We start from the raw sequence: 21,296 nt of genomic DNA on the forward strand, positions 1-21,296 counted from the left end.
CCCTAACCCAAGTAGTCATAAATATTAAGTCTTCCGTGTCCTGTGATGCAGAATTAAAACAATTATTAGCCCTAAACTACTTACACCGCCTGAAAGTCTTTGTGCTTCTTTCCTTGAAAGGTCCCTGTTGAGTAGTTTAATGAGGTAGTCTGCTCTGGTCTGTAACTGCTTAGCTTGGGGCTTTTTGTCTGGATCATCTGGTAATATCTAACAGAGAATTAAAGATATTAACATAAAAAGTTGATGTAAAAAAAGTAGTAAAGCTTACTCAGAAAATACAGATATTTCCCTTAGTTTACGGTGTTCATGTATCTAACAAAATTTTAAAGCAACCCCCACGTCATACACAATTCCAAATATTTACATACATGTATCATTCTTGTATTAATCCAGTTATAAGAATCCAGTTATAAGTAGTTCACAGAGAATACTAATTTGCAAAGATTTTACAGACTTAAGAAAAAATGGGATTTTTGACTTCTAGCAAAATCCATTTCTATAATGTTCATTGACGGACAGCTCCTGGAATTCATAACCACTGGGCTATTCTGCCCCCTACAGGAGGACACTATGCAGAAAAGAATTCTGGCTACATCCATGGGCAGTCCCAGGGGGTATACTCCCTCTCTCTACCATAGCCACTCAGTTTTGTTACAAGCAGTGTCAGGAGAATAATAACCCCACAAAGGGGTGGGTGATGTGTCTATCATCGATCAGAGAAAGGGATTTTACGGCAAGTCAAAAATCCCATTTTCTCTTTCGTTCATTAATGGACACAGCTCCTGGTATTCATAACCATTAGGAAGTTCTAAAGCAGTGTTAAACATGAGGGGTGGGAACCAAAAAATTCCCAAGGCTAAAGATTAGCCAACCAGGAAACAGGAGCGCAAACAAACAGGAGCCCACCTAAAATGGCAGCCTGCAAAACCTTGCAGCCAAAGAAAGCATGTGCAGATGCACATCCACTTTATAAAACTTTGAAAAAGTGTGCACCGAAGACCAGGTGGCTGCCTTGCAAACCTGTGTCACTGACCTCTGATGACAGAAGGCCCAAGAGGCACTAAGCGCCCTAGTAGAGGTCCCCCAACCCTTTTTGTGGTCCGTCTGAGCACAAATAGAGAGTCTGACTTCTTGAAAGACTTCATAGCTGCTAAGTACACCCTAATTGCCCGGACCACATCCAAGGCATGCAAGGCAATTTTCTTCGGATGCCTAGGCCTGGGACACAGGGAAGGCAACACAATGTCTTCATTCAAATGAAAATCAGAAGACAACCTTTGGAAGGAAAGACGGACAGGGGCGAATAACCACCTCTTCCCTGTGAATATCCAGATAGAGTGAATGACAGGATAATGCCGCCAGGACAGACAGCCTGCGCGCAGAGGTGATGGCCTCAAAAAAGGACACCTCCTGGGACAGCGTAAGCAGGGGAATCACCTGTATATTTTCAAAGGGAGGCTTCTGTAGAGCTGAAAGCACCAAATTCTCAAGGCTGCATTGGAGCTCGCACTAGAGGGGCCAAATGTCGGACACCCTGAAGAAAGGTACACACCAGGGAGTGTGTGGCTAAAGGTCTTTGGAAGAAGACCGCCAAAGCCGACACCTGGACCTTGATGGTACTCAAGGCCAACTTCTGTTCAACCCCCCCCTTGAAGGAAGGTTAAGATCCGAGCCACCGAGAAGGAGCTAGGATGAACCTCATGCGAATCACCGATTCAGATAAACCCCTATCCTTCAGCACCTGGCATTCAACAGTCAAGTCGTCAAAGCCAGCGACTGTAAAGCAGGATGGAAGATCGGTCCTTGGGACAGCCGATCCTCTCTGAGAGGAAGCTTCTAAGGAAGGTCGGCAACCAGCCGTGCCAGATCGGTGTACCAAGCCTGCAGGAAGAGGGGAAACTGGGGGTCCGACCGTCCCAAGGAGGGGCCCACGTCCACTTAAAACCCTTCAGGGTGAGAGGAGGGAAAGCTACTCATCATACCAGGAACCAAGCGGGAACTGCTCCCAACAGAACCTCTCTCCATCAAAATGGGGGAGCTGTTGGTCCAGGAGGAACGATGTGACTCGGGCCGAGACCCAGTTGTATGCATCCTCGCGATGCGTTTAACGCTGGCCAGCCCCCGTCCAGTGGGGCGATGTCACAACCGACCTAGCGCGGAGCTGTGGTCTGTGTGCTCACTGTTCAGACTGGGGTGACCACTGGATCTAGATTATCCAGCCCATCACCCAGTCCGGCAGTTGATCGTAGATCTCACAGGAAAAATCCAGGAGGAAAAATGTATAACTAAAAAGAAAAATATTTGCCAGGACCAAAGATCCCAGCAAGTGCAGAGTTTTGCCCATTGGGACTTTAGATGAAGCGCCACACAACCAATAATAAAAACATAGTACAAGTTTGAGTATATACCAGCAATAAAACTGGAAAAAGGTGTCAAAATGCCAAACAGTTGGCTGAAGTATACATATCCATTACATTGGTACATACAGTAATCAAATTGTACATAGTAAATGTGTCATGGCATCTGTGGTGACCCAACACTTTTCGTGAGTTCAGTCTCACTCTTCAGGGGTTGATGCATAGACAAAATCTATAAAGTGAAATGATTACAAATATAACATAGTAATGAACTTGGAAATGTATCAGGTAGATTGGAATGTGGGAATCAGACTAAGGGATTCATGCTCACAAAAATGCAGGATGCTGCATGCCAAAAATCGCACCAGCAGCCACCGGAGGGGTCTGACCCGAGAGCTGTGGGTAAAGGTTCCAAAATGGGCTGGCAGCGCAAAACTGGAGAGATGAAAAATGGGAAAACAGAACCGTCCAACATGACCTGCCAGCATCCCAGCAAGGAACTAGGTCCTTAATACTGACTAGGCAGAAAAAACCGGAGTGGCTATAGCAGAGAGAGGGAGTATACTCCCTGGGAATGCCCATGGGTGTAGCCAGATTTTCTGCTTGGTGTCCTACTTCTGTAGGGGGCAGTATAACCCAACGGTTATGAATACCAGGAGCTGTGTGTCAATAAACGAAAGAAAAAACTGACAGTGATTCAAAATTTGTATGGGGTTCTAAGCAACTGATATCAGAAAGGGACTCGCTAAATACCTCATTTTGCTAGACAACTATAGCAAAGTAAATTACATACCTTTTGTGTTAAATTGAGGTCCGGGTCCATTTTAATCATCTCCCAGCTGCCATATCCATACTCATAAATGCCAATTAAAAGATTTGAGTCATCCGCCTTGTTCCATTCAATTTCAAAATGTGCTGCTTTTGTGTGGCATGGAATAACATATCTGGGGTTATGCAAAGAGAAGTATATCACCATGAAATCATCTCAAAAGGTCTTGGAAACATGAATAGATGGATTCAAAGGCATTCCAAGCACAAAAAGGGACTTCTGCACAACTGTGGATGTAATAATGGTGAACTGTGTTCATTCACAAAAAGTAGGTGAATACAAATCTTTTTTTTCCTGATCAAGAAGAAACCATAAAAAGTCTGATAAAAGCTATTTTTCTTAACTAGTTTTCAAAATAGTTCTTAACAAAAATGAGTCAATGAAACAAAAACTTTATTCATTTAAACAGGCATATACAGTGCCTTGCGAAAGTATTCGGCCCCCTTGAACTTTGCAACCTTTTGCCACATTTCAGGCTTCAAACAAAGATATAAAACTGTAATTTTGTGTGAAGAATCAACAACAAGTGGGACACAAACATGAAGTGGAACGAAATTTATTGGATATTTCAAACTTTTTTAACAAATAAAAAACTGAAAAATTTGGCGTGCAAAATTATTCAGCCCCCTTAAGTTAATACTTTGTAGCGCCACCTTTTGCTGCGATTACAGCTGTAAGTCGCTTGGGGTATGTCTCTATTAGTTTTGCACATCGAGAGACTGAAATTTTTGCCCATTCCTCCTTGCAAAACAGCTTGAGCTCAGTGAGGTTGGATGGAGAGCGTTTGTGAACAGCAGTTTTCAGTTCTTTCCACAGATTCTCGATTGGATTCAGGTCTGGACTTTGACTTGGCCATTCTAACACCTGGATATGTTTATTTGTGAACCATTCCATTGTAGATTTTGCTTTATGTTTTGGATCATTGTCTTGTTGGAAGACAAATCTCCGTCCCAGTCTCATGTCTTTTGCAGACTCCATCAGGTTTTCTTCCAGAATGGTCCTGTATTTGGCTCCATCCATCTTCCCATCAATTTTAACCATCTTCCCTGTCCCTGCTGAAGAAAAGCAGGCCCAAACCATGATGCTGCCACCACCATGTTTGACAGTGGGGATGGTGTGTTCAGGGTGATGAGCTGTGTTGCTTTTACGCCAAACATAACGTTTTGCATTGTTGCCAAAAAGTTCGATTTTGGTTTCATCTAACCAGAGCACCTTCTTCCACATGTTTGGTGTGTCTCCCAGGTGGCTTTTGGCAAACTTTAAACACCACTTTTTATGGATATCTTTAAGAAATGGCTTTCTTCTTGCCACTCTTCCATAAAGGCCAGATTTGTGCAGTATCCGACTGATTGTTGTCCTATGGACAGAGTCTCCCACCTCAGCTGTAGATCTCTGCAGTTCATCCAGAGTGATCATGGGCCTCTTGGTTGCATCTCTGATCAGTCTTCTCCTTGTATGAGCTGAAAGTTTAGAGGGACGGCCAGGTCTTCGTAGATTTGCAGTGGTCTGATACTCCTTCCATTTCAATATTATCACTTGCACAGTGCTCCTTGGGATGTTTAAAGCTTGGGAAATCTTTTTGTATCCAAATCCGGCTTTAAATTTCTCCACAACAGTATCTCGGACATGATGCTCTCTGCGCTTTAAACGGACCTCTGAGACTATCACAGTGCAGGTGCATCTATACGGAGACTTGATTACACACAGGTGGATTCTATTTATCATCATTAGTCATTTAGGTCAACATTGGATCATTCAGAGATCCTCACTGAACTTCTGGAGAGAGTTTGCTGCACTAAAAGTAAAGGGGCTGAATAATTTTGCACGCCCAATTTTTCAGTTTTTTATTTGTTAACAAAGTTTGAAATATCCAATAAATTCCGTTCCACTTCATGATTGTGTCCCACTTGTTGTTGATTCTTCACAAAAAATTACAGTTTTATATCTTTATGTTTGAAGCCTGAAATGTAGCAAAAGGTCGCAAAGTTCAAGGGGGCCGAATACTTTCGCAAGGCACTGTAAGTAAAGGCATAAGGACAGTGACTACATCCAGTTATACAAATAAATGAAATGTGGGGGGGGACTGGATTTTTGACTTACCGTAAAATCCTTTTCTATTAAGTTCATTGACAGATGCAGTTCTCTGATCCATATCAGTAGGGTTATACGGCCCCCTACAGAAGTGGGACACTAGGCAGAAAGAATGTTCTGGCTACGTCTATGGTACACACCTCTCTTTCTGCATAGGATGTCAGTTTTGTATCAAAGCAGTGTCAGAAATGTAACACCAACCCAACTCAAAGTAGAGGGGCGGGTACTGCGTCCGTCAATGAACTTGAGAAAAGGTTTCTACAGTAAGTAAAAAATCCAGTTCTCTATAGTTCATTGACGAACGCAGTCCTCTGATCCATAGCAGTAGGTACGTCCCAAAGCAGTGCCATAAAATGAGGGGTGGGAACAGCAGAAAAGAACAAGTCCCCACGGCTAAACACAGCCAACCAGGCAACATAGGACTCAACAGAACAAAAAGATAAATACCACCAGAAACAAACAGTGAACACCCTCAAGGAAGGCCAAAAGCCCTCCAGACAGCAGCCAGCAAAACTGTGGCCAAAAGAGGCATCTGCAGATGCCAGCACATCCACCTTATAAAATTTGGTAAAAGGTGTGAACAAAAGACCAGGTAGCCGTCACCAGGTGCCCAAGTAGAAAGCGCTGAACCAGGGAAAGGTAGGACCTGACCCTTAATTGAATAAGCCTGCACCACCCTCTGTCCGATCCATATGGAGAGAGTCACAGCAGATGCAGTCAGCTCTTTCTTGAGCCATCCCTGAGTACAGAGAGCGAACCTGACTTACGAAAAGACTCCGTACACGCCAAGTACACCTTGAGTGCCCAAACTATATTCAGAGTATGCAATGCACATTCCTCAGGATCGTTAGGCTTAGGACACAAAGATAGCAATAAAATGCCCTCGTTCCAGTGAACACCAGAAACCTCCTTCGGAGGGAGTGACAGCAACCAAGAAGGCCACCTTCTGTAATAAAGGTAGGCAGGGGACAGCCCCGAACACATGCAAAAGGAAGTTCTTGAAGAACCCACTGCTCCAAAACAAGGTCCCCAGTTGGTGACAGAGGTTGCATCGGAAGTACCAAGTGTCACACCCCCTGGAAGAAGTTACGCACCAGGGAACGGGCGGCCAACGGCCTTTGGAAGAAAATTGCCGAAGCCGAAACCTAACCCTTGATAGTACTCTAGGCCAACTTCTGATTAACTCCCCGTTGAAGGTAAGCCAAGATCCAAGGGGGAGCCTAAAGAGACTCACACCACGCAATATACGACAGTCTCGTACAATGAAAATGAAAAAAGAATAGCGCACACATGCAAAAGAAATGACTAACAAATATGGAGACAATCCATAAATAAAAATGGAGATTTGGTCCCACCATATGGCCATATCGTGCTCAAGCCTACCACTACGTCAAAGTATCCCATTGGTCAGTGGGTCCTACACTATCCATAAAAAAGGATGAATCCAGCTGGATTCATCCTTTTTTATGGATAGTGTAGGACCCACTGACAATGGGGTACTTTGACGTAGTGGTGGGCTTGAGCACGATATGGCCATATGGTGGGACCAAATCCCCATTTTTATTTATGGATTGTCTCCATATTTGATAGTCATTTCTTTTGCATGTGTGCGCTATTCTTTTTTAATATACATGTTGCTTGGTTCATAGCTGCACCGGCTTTAGATATACATGTTCAGGGTGTGCTCCCCCAATTTTTTGCTCGTACGATGAAAAAAATCATCCTAGAAGTCGCTTCCCACACTTTAAACAGGGTGGGAATCACTGAAGCAGACACAGGATGGGAATCACTGAAGCAGACAATCCCCTGCCCTCAGCACCTGGCTTTTAACTGACAAGCCGACAAAGCAAGACCAAGGGGTAATGCCACAAAACGATAGAGATCCTTCCCCACGGCAAAAACAGAGAACCAGTTGGGTGTCCTGCATAAAACGGATGTGAAGGTAGGCATCTTTGATTTCTTGGAGACCAGGAATCCCCCTGATGCAGGGAAGCCACCATCATGCGAACCGATACCATCTTGAATTTTTGATCCGCACAAAACCATCAAGAGCCAGTAGGTCTAGCCTTGTTGAACCAGAGCCTGAACTGCCCCATAGAGGGCCCATAAGCTATCCGGGGACAGCCTTACATTGGAAGGGAAAACCTTACCGGGAAAAAAAAAAAAAAAAAAACGGATCGAAACTCGATCTTGCAACTGGACCGCATGACCTCCTGAACCCAGCTGCCTGGGAGCCGGGCCAGCCGCAGGTCCAAGAACCGGCAAATACGTCCCCCCACCCCATATATGGGTGAGGACACACCTTCAGGCCGAGTAGGCCTTGTCCGCAGGACTGGAAAAAAATTATCTCTTGTCCACCAGACCAGGGTCAATTGGAACCAGCTGAGGAAGTCTTAAGGTCGCCACATCGGCTGTCCCCGAGGCCGAACAGGAGGGACACCGTCTGCGACGAAGGCCCTTACCCTTGTTAGACTGTGGAGGGAAAGCACTCTTCCCCTGGTGAGACCCTTATATAATGTCATCCAGGCCAGCGCTAAAAAGGCAATCCCCCTGAAAGGGGAGATCCATTAAGGCCTTCTAAGAAGTTTGATCTGATCCGCAGACCAACACTCCGGCCAAGTATACGACGGACAACCACCAACGAAACCAACAGGTGACCCAATAAAGGAGACGTGTCCAGTGCTGCATCGCAAACAAACTGCAGCCCCTGCACCAGCTGGTTCAACAGTTCCCCCAAGCCAGGAAGGATTTGCTCCTCACCAAGTCACGGCGTTGGAACATCGCCCATCAGTCAGAATCTGCGTGGCAAGGGCAATCAAACACTGTTCCCAGTGCAGATCCCACCAGGGAGTACAGATCGCAGGCCAAAGCCCACACCATCCTATCCCCCAGGTCCTTAAAGGACGGAGATTCCTCCACCGGAACAACAGTAGTCCTATGCAGCCTAGAGACTGGTAGGTCCACTTTAGGCGGTACAGTCCACTTTACCAGAGACTCCTCAAAAGGGTAACGTCTAGCAGCCGCTTGGACACCCCGAGGGAGAACATCTCAGACGGTACCATTCTTCATGAGCATGCTGGCAAATTAAGCTGCCCAGATGGCATGTGAGTGCACGATGCTACCTGCACCCCAGGTGCATACGCAGCTGCGTCGTTCAAATTACAGGGTGTCGCGCACCAAAACAACCAGTGCATCCATCAGCGCCTGTATCCAGCACGGCAGGGGAGGTAGAAATGTCATCATTTGCCGAGGAAACAGGGCACGAGATAACAGACCAGACAGGGACGCCCACGTATGCAGCGGCTGAGTCAGACTCAGAATCCGAGACATCAGATGGAGCAGGGGTAGGTGGAGCAACGTTTCAGCGCACCTCGCCCTCTCCAGGCCACCTCCACCCGGGCCCAAATGCTTCCCGAACCAGCGAAAATGTATTGGATAGTGGCGATTCGGAAGGCCCTGCGGCCTCCGTGAGGGGGTCAGGTGGGGGCACATGGCCTGCAGGGTCCATACTGAACCAAAAGAACCCGCCAGCAAAATTTGCAAAAAAACAAACTTTTTTGTATATGAAAAGAGGCCCCACAGCGCTACGGCGCCCCCCCCCCCACAGGGTCAGGCACGCGCTAATGAACCCCCAGAGAGAGCAACAGACTACCCTCAGTAACTCACTGTCCCCCAGACCGCAATCGGATTAGGTAGGTCTCAGCGGCGGCTCAGTAAAAGGAAGTGAGCCAGGAAGCTGCCCAGGGTGAAGGAGGGGCTCCTCCCACCTAAAAAAAACGCCTCCAGGCACACCCACCGGCCTTCACAGCAAAAAATCTACCGCAAAATGGCCAAAAACAGGTGTCCAAGAGAAAAACAAGTCTCTTCAGCAAACAGCAGTCTGCAAAACCTTGCGACCAAAGGAAGCATCCGATGATGCCATTAAGTCCATCTTGAAGAATTTTGTAAAAGTGTGTACTGACGACCAGGTCGCCCCCTTACACACCTGAGCCACAGAAGCCTGATGGTGAAAAGCCCAAGAGGCACTCATGGTTCTAGTAGAATGTGCCCTCACAAGGAAAGGAGGAACCTGACCCTTTAGTGAATAGGCCTGATCAACCGTCTGTCTGATCCATTTGGAAATGGTTGCAGCGGACGCAGTCGAACCCTTACGAGGTCCCTCAGGAAGGACAAACAGCAAATCAGATGTCCGAAAAAGATTCCGGAACCGACAAGTAAACCCTGACCGTCCAGACCACATCCAGTGTATGCAGAGCAAATTCCTTGGGATGCTTGGGCTTCGCACAAAGCAAACTCAACACAATATCTTCATTGAGGTGGAAAGCAGACACCACCTTAAGGAGAAAAGATTAGTTGGGTCGCAGAACCACCTTATCCCTATGAACGATCAGATAAGGCCAACTCAGACACCCTGCAAGCAGCGGTGATAGCCACCAGAAAGGCAACCTTCTGGGACAACACAGGCAGAGAGACTTCTCTGATATTCTCAAAGGCAGGTCATTGCAAAGCGGACAAAACCAAATTCAGATCCCACGGAGGCAAGGGGGATCGCCTTGGAGGAGCCAGATGACGCACCCCTTGAACAAAGGTGCGAATCAAGGAATTAGTCACCAAGGGACGCTGGAAGTAAATGGCCAAGGCCGACACCTGACCCTTAAGCGTGGCCAAAGCAAAACGTTGCTCCACACCCTTCTGCAATATACGCCTTCCAGGTACGATGATAAGTCCTCCTGGAGGTAGCCTTTCGAGCCCTCAACAAGGTAGGAATCACGGCATCAGAGAGACCTCTATCCCTCAACACCTGGCTTTCAACAGCCACGCCCGTTAAAGCCAGAGACCGTAAAGCAGGATGGAAGATCTGTACTTGAGAAAGCAGATCTTCCCTCAGAGGCAGCCACCAGGGAGGCTCGACGACCATCCTTACGAGGTCCGCATACCAAGACCAGCGAGGCCAGTCTGGGGCCACCAGAATCCCCTGCACCCGTTCCAACGCCAATCTGCAGAGGAACTTGGACAACAGTTGAATAGGAGGAAAGGCATAAATCAGCCGATACCGGTGCCAAGGCACCAACAACACGTCCACGCCGTCTGCCAGAGGATCTCGAGCCCTAGCCATGAACCTGTCCACCTTTCTGTTGAGACGAGGTGCGAACAGATCCACGTCCGGTATCCCCCCACTGGGCACACAGGAGACGAAACACCTCTGGATGAAGGGACCATTCCCCCTGATCCAAGGACTGACCACTCTGATAGTCCGCCTGCCAGTTCTCCACTCTAGGAATGTGAACAGCTGATAGAGCTGGAACGTGCGCTTCGGCCCAAGTAAGAATCTCGGCCACTTCCCTAGCCGCCGGGGTACTCCTGGTGCCCCCTTGGTGATTGATGCAAGCCACAGCCGTGGCATGGTCGGTTTGAACCCGAACCGGGTGACCATGCAACCGAGACGTCCAATGGAGCAGGCAGAGTTTGATCGCCCTGAGCTCCAGGACATCGGCAAGGAAAACTCCTCCCTTGACCATACACCTTGGGCACAAAAAGTGCCCAGTACTCCACGCCAGCTGGCATCCTTTGTGATCACCATCCACAACAGCGGCAGAAAAGACTTGCCCTGGCTCCGAGTGGGCGACAAAAGCCACCACGAAAGCTCCAACCTTGTGAGACAGCTCAAACAAACCATGCTGTCCAAGGACTGAGGGTCCTTGTTGCATTTGGCAAGAATCTCTGCCTGCAGAGGCCTGGTGTAAAACTGAGCAAACGAGATTGCCTCGAAGGCAGATACCATCAGCCCTAGGGACCTCATGCAGGTCCGCAGGGAGGAGAGAGTGCTCTGATCTCGTCCTGCAAGGTCTGAAGTTTCTCCTCCGGGAGGAAAACTTTCACATGAGTGGAGTCCAAGACCATGCCCAGATAATTCAGACACACTGACGAGGGCAGTGCTGACTTCTGGACGTTGACGGTCCACCCTAACTTCTGACAGTCACGGTTCAGACGCTCCAGATCGCTCGACAGAGTGGCACACGAGCCTGCCCGTAGCAGGAGTTCGTCCAGCAAACCGAGGACCGCAATCCCCTTCTTGCGCAGCAGAGGCAGCACAGGGGCCAAAACTTTGGTGAAGACCCTGGGAGTCGAAGCTAGACCAAAGTGTAATGCCAAAAATTGAAAATGTTCCTCCGCTACTGCAAAGCGGAGAAACCGCTGGTGACCTTCGTAGATAGGAATGGGCAGGTACGCATCCTTTAAATTGATGGAGGTCAGAAAATCCCCTTGATTTAAAGAAGCCACCACTGACAGGATATATTCCATCCGGAACTTCTGCACCCGAACAAAGCGGTTCAGAGATTTGAGGTCCAGGATAGGACGCCCCTTGCCCTCCTTCCTGGGAACCGTGAACAGGTTTGAGTAGAAGCCTCAAAACCTGTTGCTGAGAAACCAGGACAATAATGCCCTGTGCGAGAAGATCTTGCACAGCCCCCTTGAGATCCCTTAATCGATCTGTGGACATGCAGAGATTCGAGGGAAAGAACCTGTCTGCTGGACAAGATTCAAATTCGATCTTGTACCGTGTACGAATCAGTTTGTGAACCCATTTCTCTTGAATCAAAGACGTCCAGGGTTCCTGAAAGTAAGGCAGGCGTCCTCCCACCCCTGAGGGCGTCCCTTCATGCGGAGGAAGATTTGGCCGCAGCACCGGACTGACCGGCCTTAGGCTTAACTGACAAGCCTTCTTGTTACCGCTGGAGGCCTTGAACGGTTTTCCTTTTTCCTGCGCCCGAGGCACAAAAAAGCCACCTGTGAGCCTTGAAGGAGGGACCCCGCTTAGCGAGGGGCGCCTTGCCCTTCGGGGAATGGGGCAGAAGAGTACTCTTACCCCCTGTGAGATCCTTATCTCATCCAAGGAGTCACCAAAAAGGCGTCCCCCCCCCCCCCCAAAAAAAGGGGAGATCCGACACGGTCTTCTCAGAGGCTTGGTCCACCGACCAGCTCTTCAGCCATATCATGCAGTGAATTGCATTCCCCACCGCAATCTCGCGACCAGGGGAGCCTCATCCGGGGCCGCGTCACACAGACACAGTATGGCATGCGCAATTTGGTCCGTGAGCTCGATGAGACGGGGAACCGACTCCACCAGCAGGTTGCTCTTAAGCATCTTAATCCATTCCGTGACCGTCTGAGAGACCAGCATGGAAGCGAACACAGGCTTGAGGAGTGAGCCCGCCACCAAGCGCTGGTGGCGGGAAAGATTCCAGGCGCCTGTCCACCGGGTCCTTAAACACCGGGGAGTCCTCCGTGGATTTACTCACACAGTCTGGTCCACTTAAGGGGATACATTCCAAAGAGTGGAAACGGTCTGCAAAAGGGTAGCGACGCTGAAAGCACTTAGGCACTGCCAGCATGTGCTTAATACGCCGCCATTTGCTCGTTGACCTGACCCAACTTCTGGGCTTTGCGGGAGCCGAAGACAACCCGCTTTCCTGACTGTGTGGGCTCATCATCAATATGCAACATCTCCCTGATGGAGCGAATCAGTGCTTCCACCAAAGCACGTTCCCGCGCTGCAGCGGAGGAGGACTCATCCTCCTCGGCGTCCGAGTGTGAGGACAGGGATCCCTCAGGGAGGGCAGTGTCCATGGCAACCACTTCAGGCTCAGAATCAGAAGATTGAGAGGGCATCGGCCGTTTTTCAATAGGAACTTGTGACATGAAAAGATCAACTTTGGACGCCAGAGCTTCCAGGACTGCAGACAGGGATGCTAGGGAATGAGATCCGGATGCACACACAAGATTTGCGGGGAAATTTTCACTCTGGGACTCCATTTTGGTAAATTGACAAAATAAAATGTACACTGGCCCTTTAAATCCACGTTGGCGGCACTCACCGCCAAATTGCATTACTGCTGGAGTTCCCCTTTAGCAGACAGACCCACTGACAAAGGCTAAATGTGTCTGAAGAATGCCCAAAAGGACTAAAAAACCCCTTACTGTGTCCAGAGAAACAGGATGAGCAGACGCTGTCTGCAGAAAGTGAAACTACTGGGAGGAAGTGACCTCAGATCACTAGAGGCTGAACTCCCCCTGAGCCACAAGAAAATGGTGCCATAGTAAAGAATAGGAGAAGCACAGGGAAAATGGCCGCCACATCCAAGATGGTGCTGGAAAAGGGCGCCAAAACACCCAGCAAGGCAGAAGATGTCTGCTGCCCTTACATTGATGCAGCATGGCTGCCCACACCCAAAATGGCGGCCGAACACAGAACCAGCGATCAGGATCCCAGGGAACAAGACCAAAGCAGGAATCCACCACAGGAACCCCCTCCAGGACAAGGTAGTGGTCATACACCCCCCCCCCCGGCGTTAAACGCCGCTATGGCGCCCCCATTAGGGACAGGGAAGGCAGGGCCTGTCCTGACAGGCTAGGGTGATCTTACAGAGACCGCAGTTGACATCCCCAGGAGTGGGCCCAAATCCCCCCACCGATGATTGTCCCAGGGACACATGGGGCAGTATCACTCACCCTACCATGGACCGTGGACTCCGCCCCGAGGCAGCTCGCCTCCCATCCTGAGTGGGGATGTCACCAGCCAAGAAAGGTACACTGCAACCAGGGTGATACGTCCCAGCAAAAGGGGACGTCGCAGGCTCGTTTCCGTCCATCGGGACACCATTGTGGCGAGGCCTGGGCGGACCACAACGTGCGCACGCTCGCTGGCCAGGCTGGGAGACCATAAGTATCTAGATTATCCAGTGCAAAACCTCAGCCCGGCTGTCGCTTGTAGCTCACCAGGAGGATCCCCCTGACACTAGCTAGCGATAGTGAGTAAGGAAAAATAAACATTTCTCAAAGAAAATAAAAAACTGAGACTGGAGTCCCAGCAGGGAAACCTAGGTCCTACTCCTAACACTAGGCAGCAAGAAACTAATTAGTTAGCTGGATGTGTCTGGGGGTGATGTCTGAGGGGACACCCCCTACGGGTGTGTCTAGTGAAGTTTTTCTAAATGGTTTCACTGCCTAGTCTACTCCTGTAGGTGGCGCATTACCAATTTGTGATGAAACTGAAGTGGCTGCGACTGTCAGAGGACGTAAGAGAAAATGGCAGCCCAAACCAGGACCCCCCCCCCCCCCCCACCAGACCACCTAACAACATCCAGCTGGAGAAACCCGAGGCTCCTGGCTGGCTATCAAAAATTAACCTACTATTTTCAAGTTAAACCATAGCTTTAAAATGTGCACAAGCAAATTTAGTACACAGAATTGCCTTACTTTCAGAGGCTCGGCATATAAGAATAAAGTACCTTTTCCTTTCCTCAGGATCTGAAGGAATAGATTTATGCAATGGAAGCAGCTCTTCCTCGTGTGAGCTGACCAACTTTGCATTAACTTGTACTCCTGAAATACGGAATGTTGGTCCTTTCATTTTTCCTCGCCGCCCCCCTGCAGTAAGAGAAGAAAAAATTGCTGTAGTAATATTCATAAAGAAAAAATGAAATGTACTGTAAAAATCCACACAGGTACACCTAATCTCTGCTGAGCATTCAAACCACAGTAACAACCAACTGCCTAACCGTAGGAATGTTGTATCCTTTAGTGAACTTGTGTACTACCATTATATGTGAGTGATGAAAGTCGAGGGCTACAGAGTACCACCAACACTTCTTTGAAGAAAGAGGTTATAAATATGCTACCAAACTTAAGCAATAAATGATGTGAGATTCGCATGAACTTTCCAAGATCAAAGACAAATTTCTAAGCATTTTTCTAATTTTCTCTAAGTATTTTATGACTTTAAATAAATTCCACATACCTGTTCTCTCTGTACCAGAAGTGTCCTTTAATGCCTTAATGCAGCCATTGTGAACCAGTTCTCCGAGTCTTCGGAGATCTGTCTCCGATTTATCCACAAGTTCTGCATCTCGAGCAATTGCGTCTAACCTGGAATAGAAAAACAAAAATAATTGCAATCCAACATCTCCAGCAGAATACATACAGTGAAGATCATGCAGGATAAGAAATGGCATTAGAGAGCGATTTGGGGTAAAATAACTGGCTTCTGATCAGGGAGGAAAAAAAATTATTTTTGTCTTACCGTAAAATCCTTTTCTCGGAGGTTCACTGACAGACACAGCTCCACATTTTCTTAGACCCTTGGGCTTATGCTGCTATCTCTTCAGGAGTAGGACTAGGTGGAAACAATTTTGGTTACACCCCTGAGGCATTCCCAGGGGCTATACCCTTACTTCCTCCTATAGGACTTCAGTTTGTAACAAGCAGTGTCAGAAGAATACATAACACCACAACAGAGGGGCGGGTGCTGTGTCCGTGAGTGAACCTTAGACAAAATTATTTTACCGTAACACAAAAATCCAGTTCTGTTTTGTTCACTGACAGACACAGCTCCATATCTTCTTAGACCCTTGGAACGTCCCAAAGCAGTGTCAATATGAGGGGTGGGAAAACACAATAGATAGAATTCCCAACAAGGGCTAAACAGCCAACTAGGTAAACCAGGACATCAACCAGGAACAACTGGAGCTCACCACCAGGAAAAAAATACACCCTCAAGAGGCAGGAGCCTCTGCAACCGCAGCCTGCAAAACTTTGCGGCCGAACGCAGCATCCGAAGATGCAAAGACAGCCACCTTATAAAACTTTGTGAATGTGTGTACAGACGACCACGTAGCCGCCTAGCACACCTGAACCACTGACGCCCGATGGCAGGAGGCACTAAGTGGCCTCGTAGAATAGGTCTGCACCACCATCTGCCTGATCCACCTGGAAATGGTTGCAGCAGATGCGGCCTGCCCCTTACGAGATCCATCCGTAAGGACAAACAAAGAATCCCATTTACGAATCGACTCAGTGGCCGCCAGGTACACTCTGATTGCCCAAACCAAAACCAAGGAGTATAGTAGGGGTGGTGAGGTAATTGGCGCTGCCTAAATATATGGTGGTGTACTGAATTCTTAATATCACAATAAAATGTGGTACAATAAAATACAGAAATGACAAACCATATATGAAATACTATAAATATAAAGTGCAATAGTATAAACGGTGGGTGAATAAATAATTAAATATAAAGTGCTTGGTGGGCAAAGAGTAACCAAATAAAGTGAAAAAAGTGTCAGAAAGAATATATATCGGTCACTATAAATTAGAACAAAGTATACGTGAAAAAAATTCCAAGAGTATCAACAAAGGTTGATAGATAAAATGGTAAAGTGATTCCAATAAAAATTGGATAAAATTGATAGTGAATAAATATGAAAAAAATCAGGAGAAAGTGATCAAGTGCAAAAAGATCCTGAAATTGACCGGTGAACTGAAGAAAATAGAAAAAATGGCCAAGACCTATTAGTGGTAGTGAATAAATATATCAAGGAAAAAAGTGATCAAGTGCAGTAGGTCCTACCAAATGTAGGATTGGTAGAAGGACCAGTAGAAAAACCAAAAATACAAGAAATTGGCCAAGAAATGTGTATAAACATATGAAAAATCATAGAAGATAAAAAAAAGTGGGCAGAAAAGTCCATAAAGTGATTAAAGTATCGGATTGATGGGTGACTCTTGAGGTGATCCAGGTGTTGGGTGCCAGGTAGACTTATGCCGGTTTTCGGTAATTCGATATATCGCGGTATTGCATAGCCACGGTATTGTTATTGTGGCATTTTTAAAATACCGAGTTTCTCTGTCAAGTCTGCCTGACTTTAGAATGGATACATTTCAGTGAGCTGGATGACTCATTCAATCACACAGCTCTCCCAGTAACTATAAACAAAAATGTTTACATTGTATCTTTTCCTTCCCTCTGCCAGGGAGAAAGGAAGTTTAACCTCTTAAAGACTGGATCTTTCTCTGACACTTGTTGCTTGCAAGTTAAAATCAGTTTTTTTTTGCTAGAAAAGTACTTAGAACCCCCAAACATTTTATATATTTTTTTAGCAGAGACCCTACAGAAAAAAAATGGCGATTGTTGTAATATTTTATGTCACACTGTATTTGCGCAGCAGTCTTTCAAACGCAATTAATAGACTTTAATGAATAAAAAAAAAAAAAAACGTAACAGTAAAGTTATCCCAATTTTTTTTTTTTTTGTTACACAGAGAATCGTGAGAGAATCGTGATCTTTATTCCAAGCTAAAAAATCGTGATTCTCATTTTGGCCAGAATCGTGCAGCTCTAATATATATATATATATATATATATATATATATATATATATATATATATATATATACATACACACACACACACACACACACGCATAGCAGCCCACATTACATTATTATATAGCCATCAAGCAGTGTCTGGCCTACCTGGTGATGACTGGTCCTGGCGCTCTGATCCGATGGCCTGGTCTTTAAAGGGGCAAATCCTTGCGATCCAGAAGTGGTTAAACCTGCAGGAGGACCGGTGTTTTTATCTATTAATGACTTTACTATTGCTTTAGGCCTGGTTCACATGTATGCGGGTTGGCGGTTCACATGTATGCGGGTTGGCGGTTCACATGTATGCGGGTTGGCGGCCCACATTTGCACAGGCATAGCAGCCCATTGATTTGAACGGGCTGCTATGCCCTCATTTTCCGCAGAAAAAAGGTGCATGCAGCATTTTTTTAAAATTCAGTGGCCTTGAAATCCATCCTGCTTTTGCACCATGCGACTAACCTGCAGTTCCTGCTCTGGCAAGCTTTCTGCATTTTTTGTATACGTGGGCACGGCATTTAAAAACAGTTTGCGTGTGCAGCAACGGCAGGTTAGTCGCATGGTGCAAAAGGATGGATTTCATGGCCACTGCATTTTTTTAAATTCTGCATGCACCTTTTTTCAGCTGAAAACGCAGGCATAGCAGCTCAAGCCCATTCACATCAATGGGCTGCTATGCCTGTGCAAATGTGGGCCCCCAACCCGCATACATGTGAACCACCAACCCGCATACATGTGAACCACCAACCTGCATACATGTGAACCAGGCCTAAAGCAATAGTAAAGTAATTTATAAACAACACCTCCTTCAGGTTTAACCACTTCTTGACCACAAGGATTTGCCCTCTTAATGACCAGGCCATCGGATCGGAGCCGAGCGCCAGGACCAGTTATCACCAGTTAGGCCAGACACTGCTTGATGACCTATTTTAGGCCTGGTTCACAGAGTCTGTACTGACCGACTATATAATAATGTGCATAAGTGAACCAAAGCCCCTAAATTCAGCAATGAAATTGAAGTGAGGTGGAAATTTAATAATTTAAATTTAATAATAGAATACCGTGATAATACCGTATACCGTGGCAAAACCTTAATCAATTAATCGCAGCATGAAAATCTGATACCGTCACAAGCCTAGTGCCAGGTGAGGAAACAGTGCTCCCCTTTCAATTTCTCCCACACTCACCAGAAGTCGGCACCCCTGCAGGGGTAATCAGCGTGTTGGTAACAAGGTATGCCCTCAGTAAGGAATTTTTCCTATGTGCCGATCACTTCAATGGTAAATCATGAATCCTCTTTCCCAAAATTGTATATTCAAATGGTATCAGTAAGCCTCAAGTGCGGTTCATATCCATCACAAATAAATACAGGGTCCATAGATGACCGGCATCTAATAAAGACGTATGACAACTTTTACGACAGTGAAGGAATCTCAGCTTGGTACATCCCGATGTAAATGGTCCAACAAAAGTGGTTCATATCCCTTCCCTCCCGTCCTAGCATACAGCTCAGTAATGGTTTTGAGCTGTATGCCAGGCTGTATTCCATGATATATTTATTCACTACCACTAATAGGTCTTGGCCATTTTTTCTATTTTCTTCAGTTCACCGGTCCATTTCAGGATCTTTTTGCACTTGATTACTTTCTCTGATTTTTTCATATTTATTCACTATCAATTTTATCCAATTTTTATTGGAATCACTTTACCATTTTATCTATGAACCTTTGTTAATACTCTTGGAAATTTTTTTCACGTATACTTTGTTTTAATTTATAGTGACCAATATATATTCTGACACTTTTTTTGGTTACTCTTTGCCCACCAAGCACCTTATATTTATATTCAATTATTTATTCACCCACCGTTTATACTATTGCACTTTAAATTTATAGTATTTCATATATGGTTTGTCATTTATGTATTTGATTGTACCGCATTTTATTGTGATATTAAGAATTCAGTACACCACCATATTTTTAGGCAGCGCCAATTACCTCACCACCCCTACTATATATCGAATATTGACCTCACAGTCTATATTTTTGAGGTAGGCTGCAGCCAATTTATTCCTCCATAAAGCGCAAGGAAATTTCCTCCTTACAAAACCAAGGAGTGTAAGGCAATTTATTTAGGATGTTTTGGCTTAGGGCACTGACAGCAATACAACATCCTCATTTAAATGAAACCCCGAGATGACCTTGGGAAGGAATGCCTGACAGGGTCGTAACACCACCATGTCCCTGTGAACTACCAGGTAAGGGGACTGACAGGACAACGCAGCCAACTCAGAGACCCTACGCACAGAAGTAATAGCCACCAGGAACGCCACCTTCTGTGACAGCGTGAGCAGAGGAAGTTCACAAATATTTTCAAAGAGCCTTTTGAAGTACAGACAGCACCAAATTGAGATCCCATGCAGGTACCAGGGATCACACCGGATGAGCCAGATGGCGAACCCCCTGCACAAAAGTATGAACCAAGGAATGTGCAGCCACAGGCCTTTGAAAAAATATGGCCAAGGCGGAAATCTGGGTTTCTATGGTGCCTAGAGCCAAATGATCTACACCTAGTTGTAAAAACTCTAGCAGATGAGTTCCAGAAAAGGAACTGGGAGAAACCCCCCGAGGCTCACATTAAGTAATGTACACCCTCCAAACTCGATGATAAACTTTCCTGGAAGTAGATTTCCTAGCTATCACAACATAGGAATCACCTACTCCGACAGCCCTCTGTCCTTCAGCACCTTGCTTTCAACTGCCAAGCCATTAAAGCCAGCGACTATAAAGCAGGATGGAAGATCGGTCCTTGAGACAGAAGAGCTTCTCTGAGAGGAAGTTTCCAAGGAGCGTGGGCTACCAGCCTTACTAGGCCTGCGTACCAAGTCCGACGAGGCCAGTCTGCTGCCACCGGAATGACTGGAACCCCATCCACCTTGATTCTGCGTAGCAGTCTTGACAGAAGTTGTATTGGGGAAAGGAGTAAATCAGACGATACTGACCCCAAGGGGCCACCAGGGCGAATGCGACGTCGGCCGGAGGATCCCGAGACCTTGACACGAACCTCTGCACCTTCTTGTTGAGACGGGAGGCCAACAGGTCCACATCAAGAGTCCCCTAACTGAGGCACAGTTGATGAAACGCCTCCGGATGGAGAGATCATTCTCCCTGATCCAATGATTGCCGACTGAGGTAGTCCGTCTGCCAATTCTCTAGCCCCGGAATATGCACAGCAGAGAGGGCCAGAACATATAGTTCTGCCCACCTTAGGATGCTGGCTACTTCCCGGGCCATCAGGGCAGTCTTTGTGCCCCCTTGAGGATTGATATATGCTACAGTCGTGGCATTGTCAGATTGTACCCTTAACGGGCAACCCTGCAGGCGAGCCGTCCAATGGGACAGACAAAGCCTGATTGCTCGAATGTCCAGGATGTTGATCGGCAGACTTGACTCCTCCCGAGTCCAAACTCCTTGAGCCGAGTAAATGCCCAAGACACCTCCCCACCCGGAAAGGCTGGCATCCATGGAAAGCACTGTCCAATACAGGGGGGGGGGGGGGGGGGAGGCAAAGGAATTCCCTAGACGGAGCGCTGAAGAACGGAGCCACCAGGTCAGAGAGCTTTTCGGACCCCGGCTGAACAGGATCAGATTTTCTAATTACTGTGGGTCCTTGTTCCATTTCGCAAGTATCTCCCTTTGCAGAGGTCTGGTATAGAACGGAGCAAACAGAACCGCTTCAAAAAGGTGGAAACCATCAGGCCCAGCACATGCAAGTTCTGAGAGACAACCAACGGTTGGACAACAGGAGTCGATTCACATC

General features: G+C 46.9%; 1 protein-coding gene across 2 annotated transcripts in view; it reads right to left on the reverse strand.

Annotated features, from left to right (window-relative positions):
- CHD1 (chromodomain helicase DNA binding protein 1) overlaps positions 1–21,296 on the reverse strand; it is a 219,189-nt gene that overhangs the window by 74,800 nt on the left and 123,093 nt on the right. For both annotated transcript variants that reach the window (XM_082243068.1, XM_082243067.1), the window contains 4 exons: positions 15,077–15,204; positions 14,568–14,706; positions 3,151–3,301; positions 85–207 (listed from right to left, as the gene is read on the reverse strand). In XM_082243068.1, coding sequence (XP_082099194.1) covers positions 85–207; positions 3,151–3,301; positions 14,568–14,706; positions 15,077–15,204 — 541 coding nt within the window. The remainder of the gene's footprint in view (positions 1–84; positions 208–3,150; positions 3,302–14,567; positions 14,707–15,076; positions 15,205–21,296) is intronic.

This window comes from Pelophylax lessonae, assembly GCF_965119305.1.
Source record: "Pelophylax lessonae genome assembly, chromosome: 1".
In the NCBI taxonomy this organism is placed as follows: Eukaryota; Metazoa; Chordata; class Amphibia; order Anura; family Ranidae; genus Pelophylax; species Pelophylax lessonae.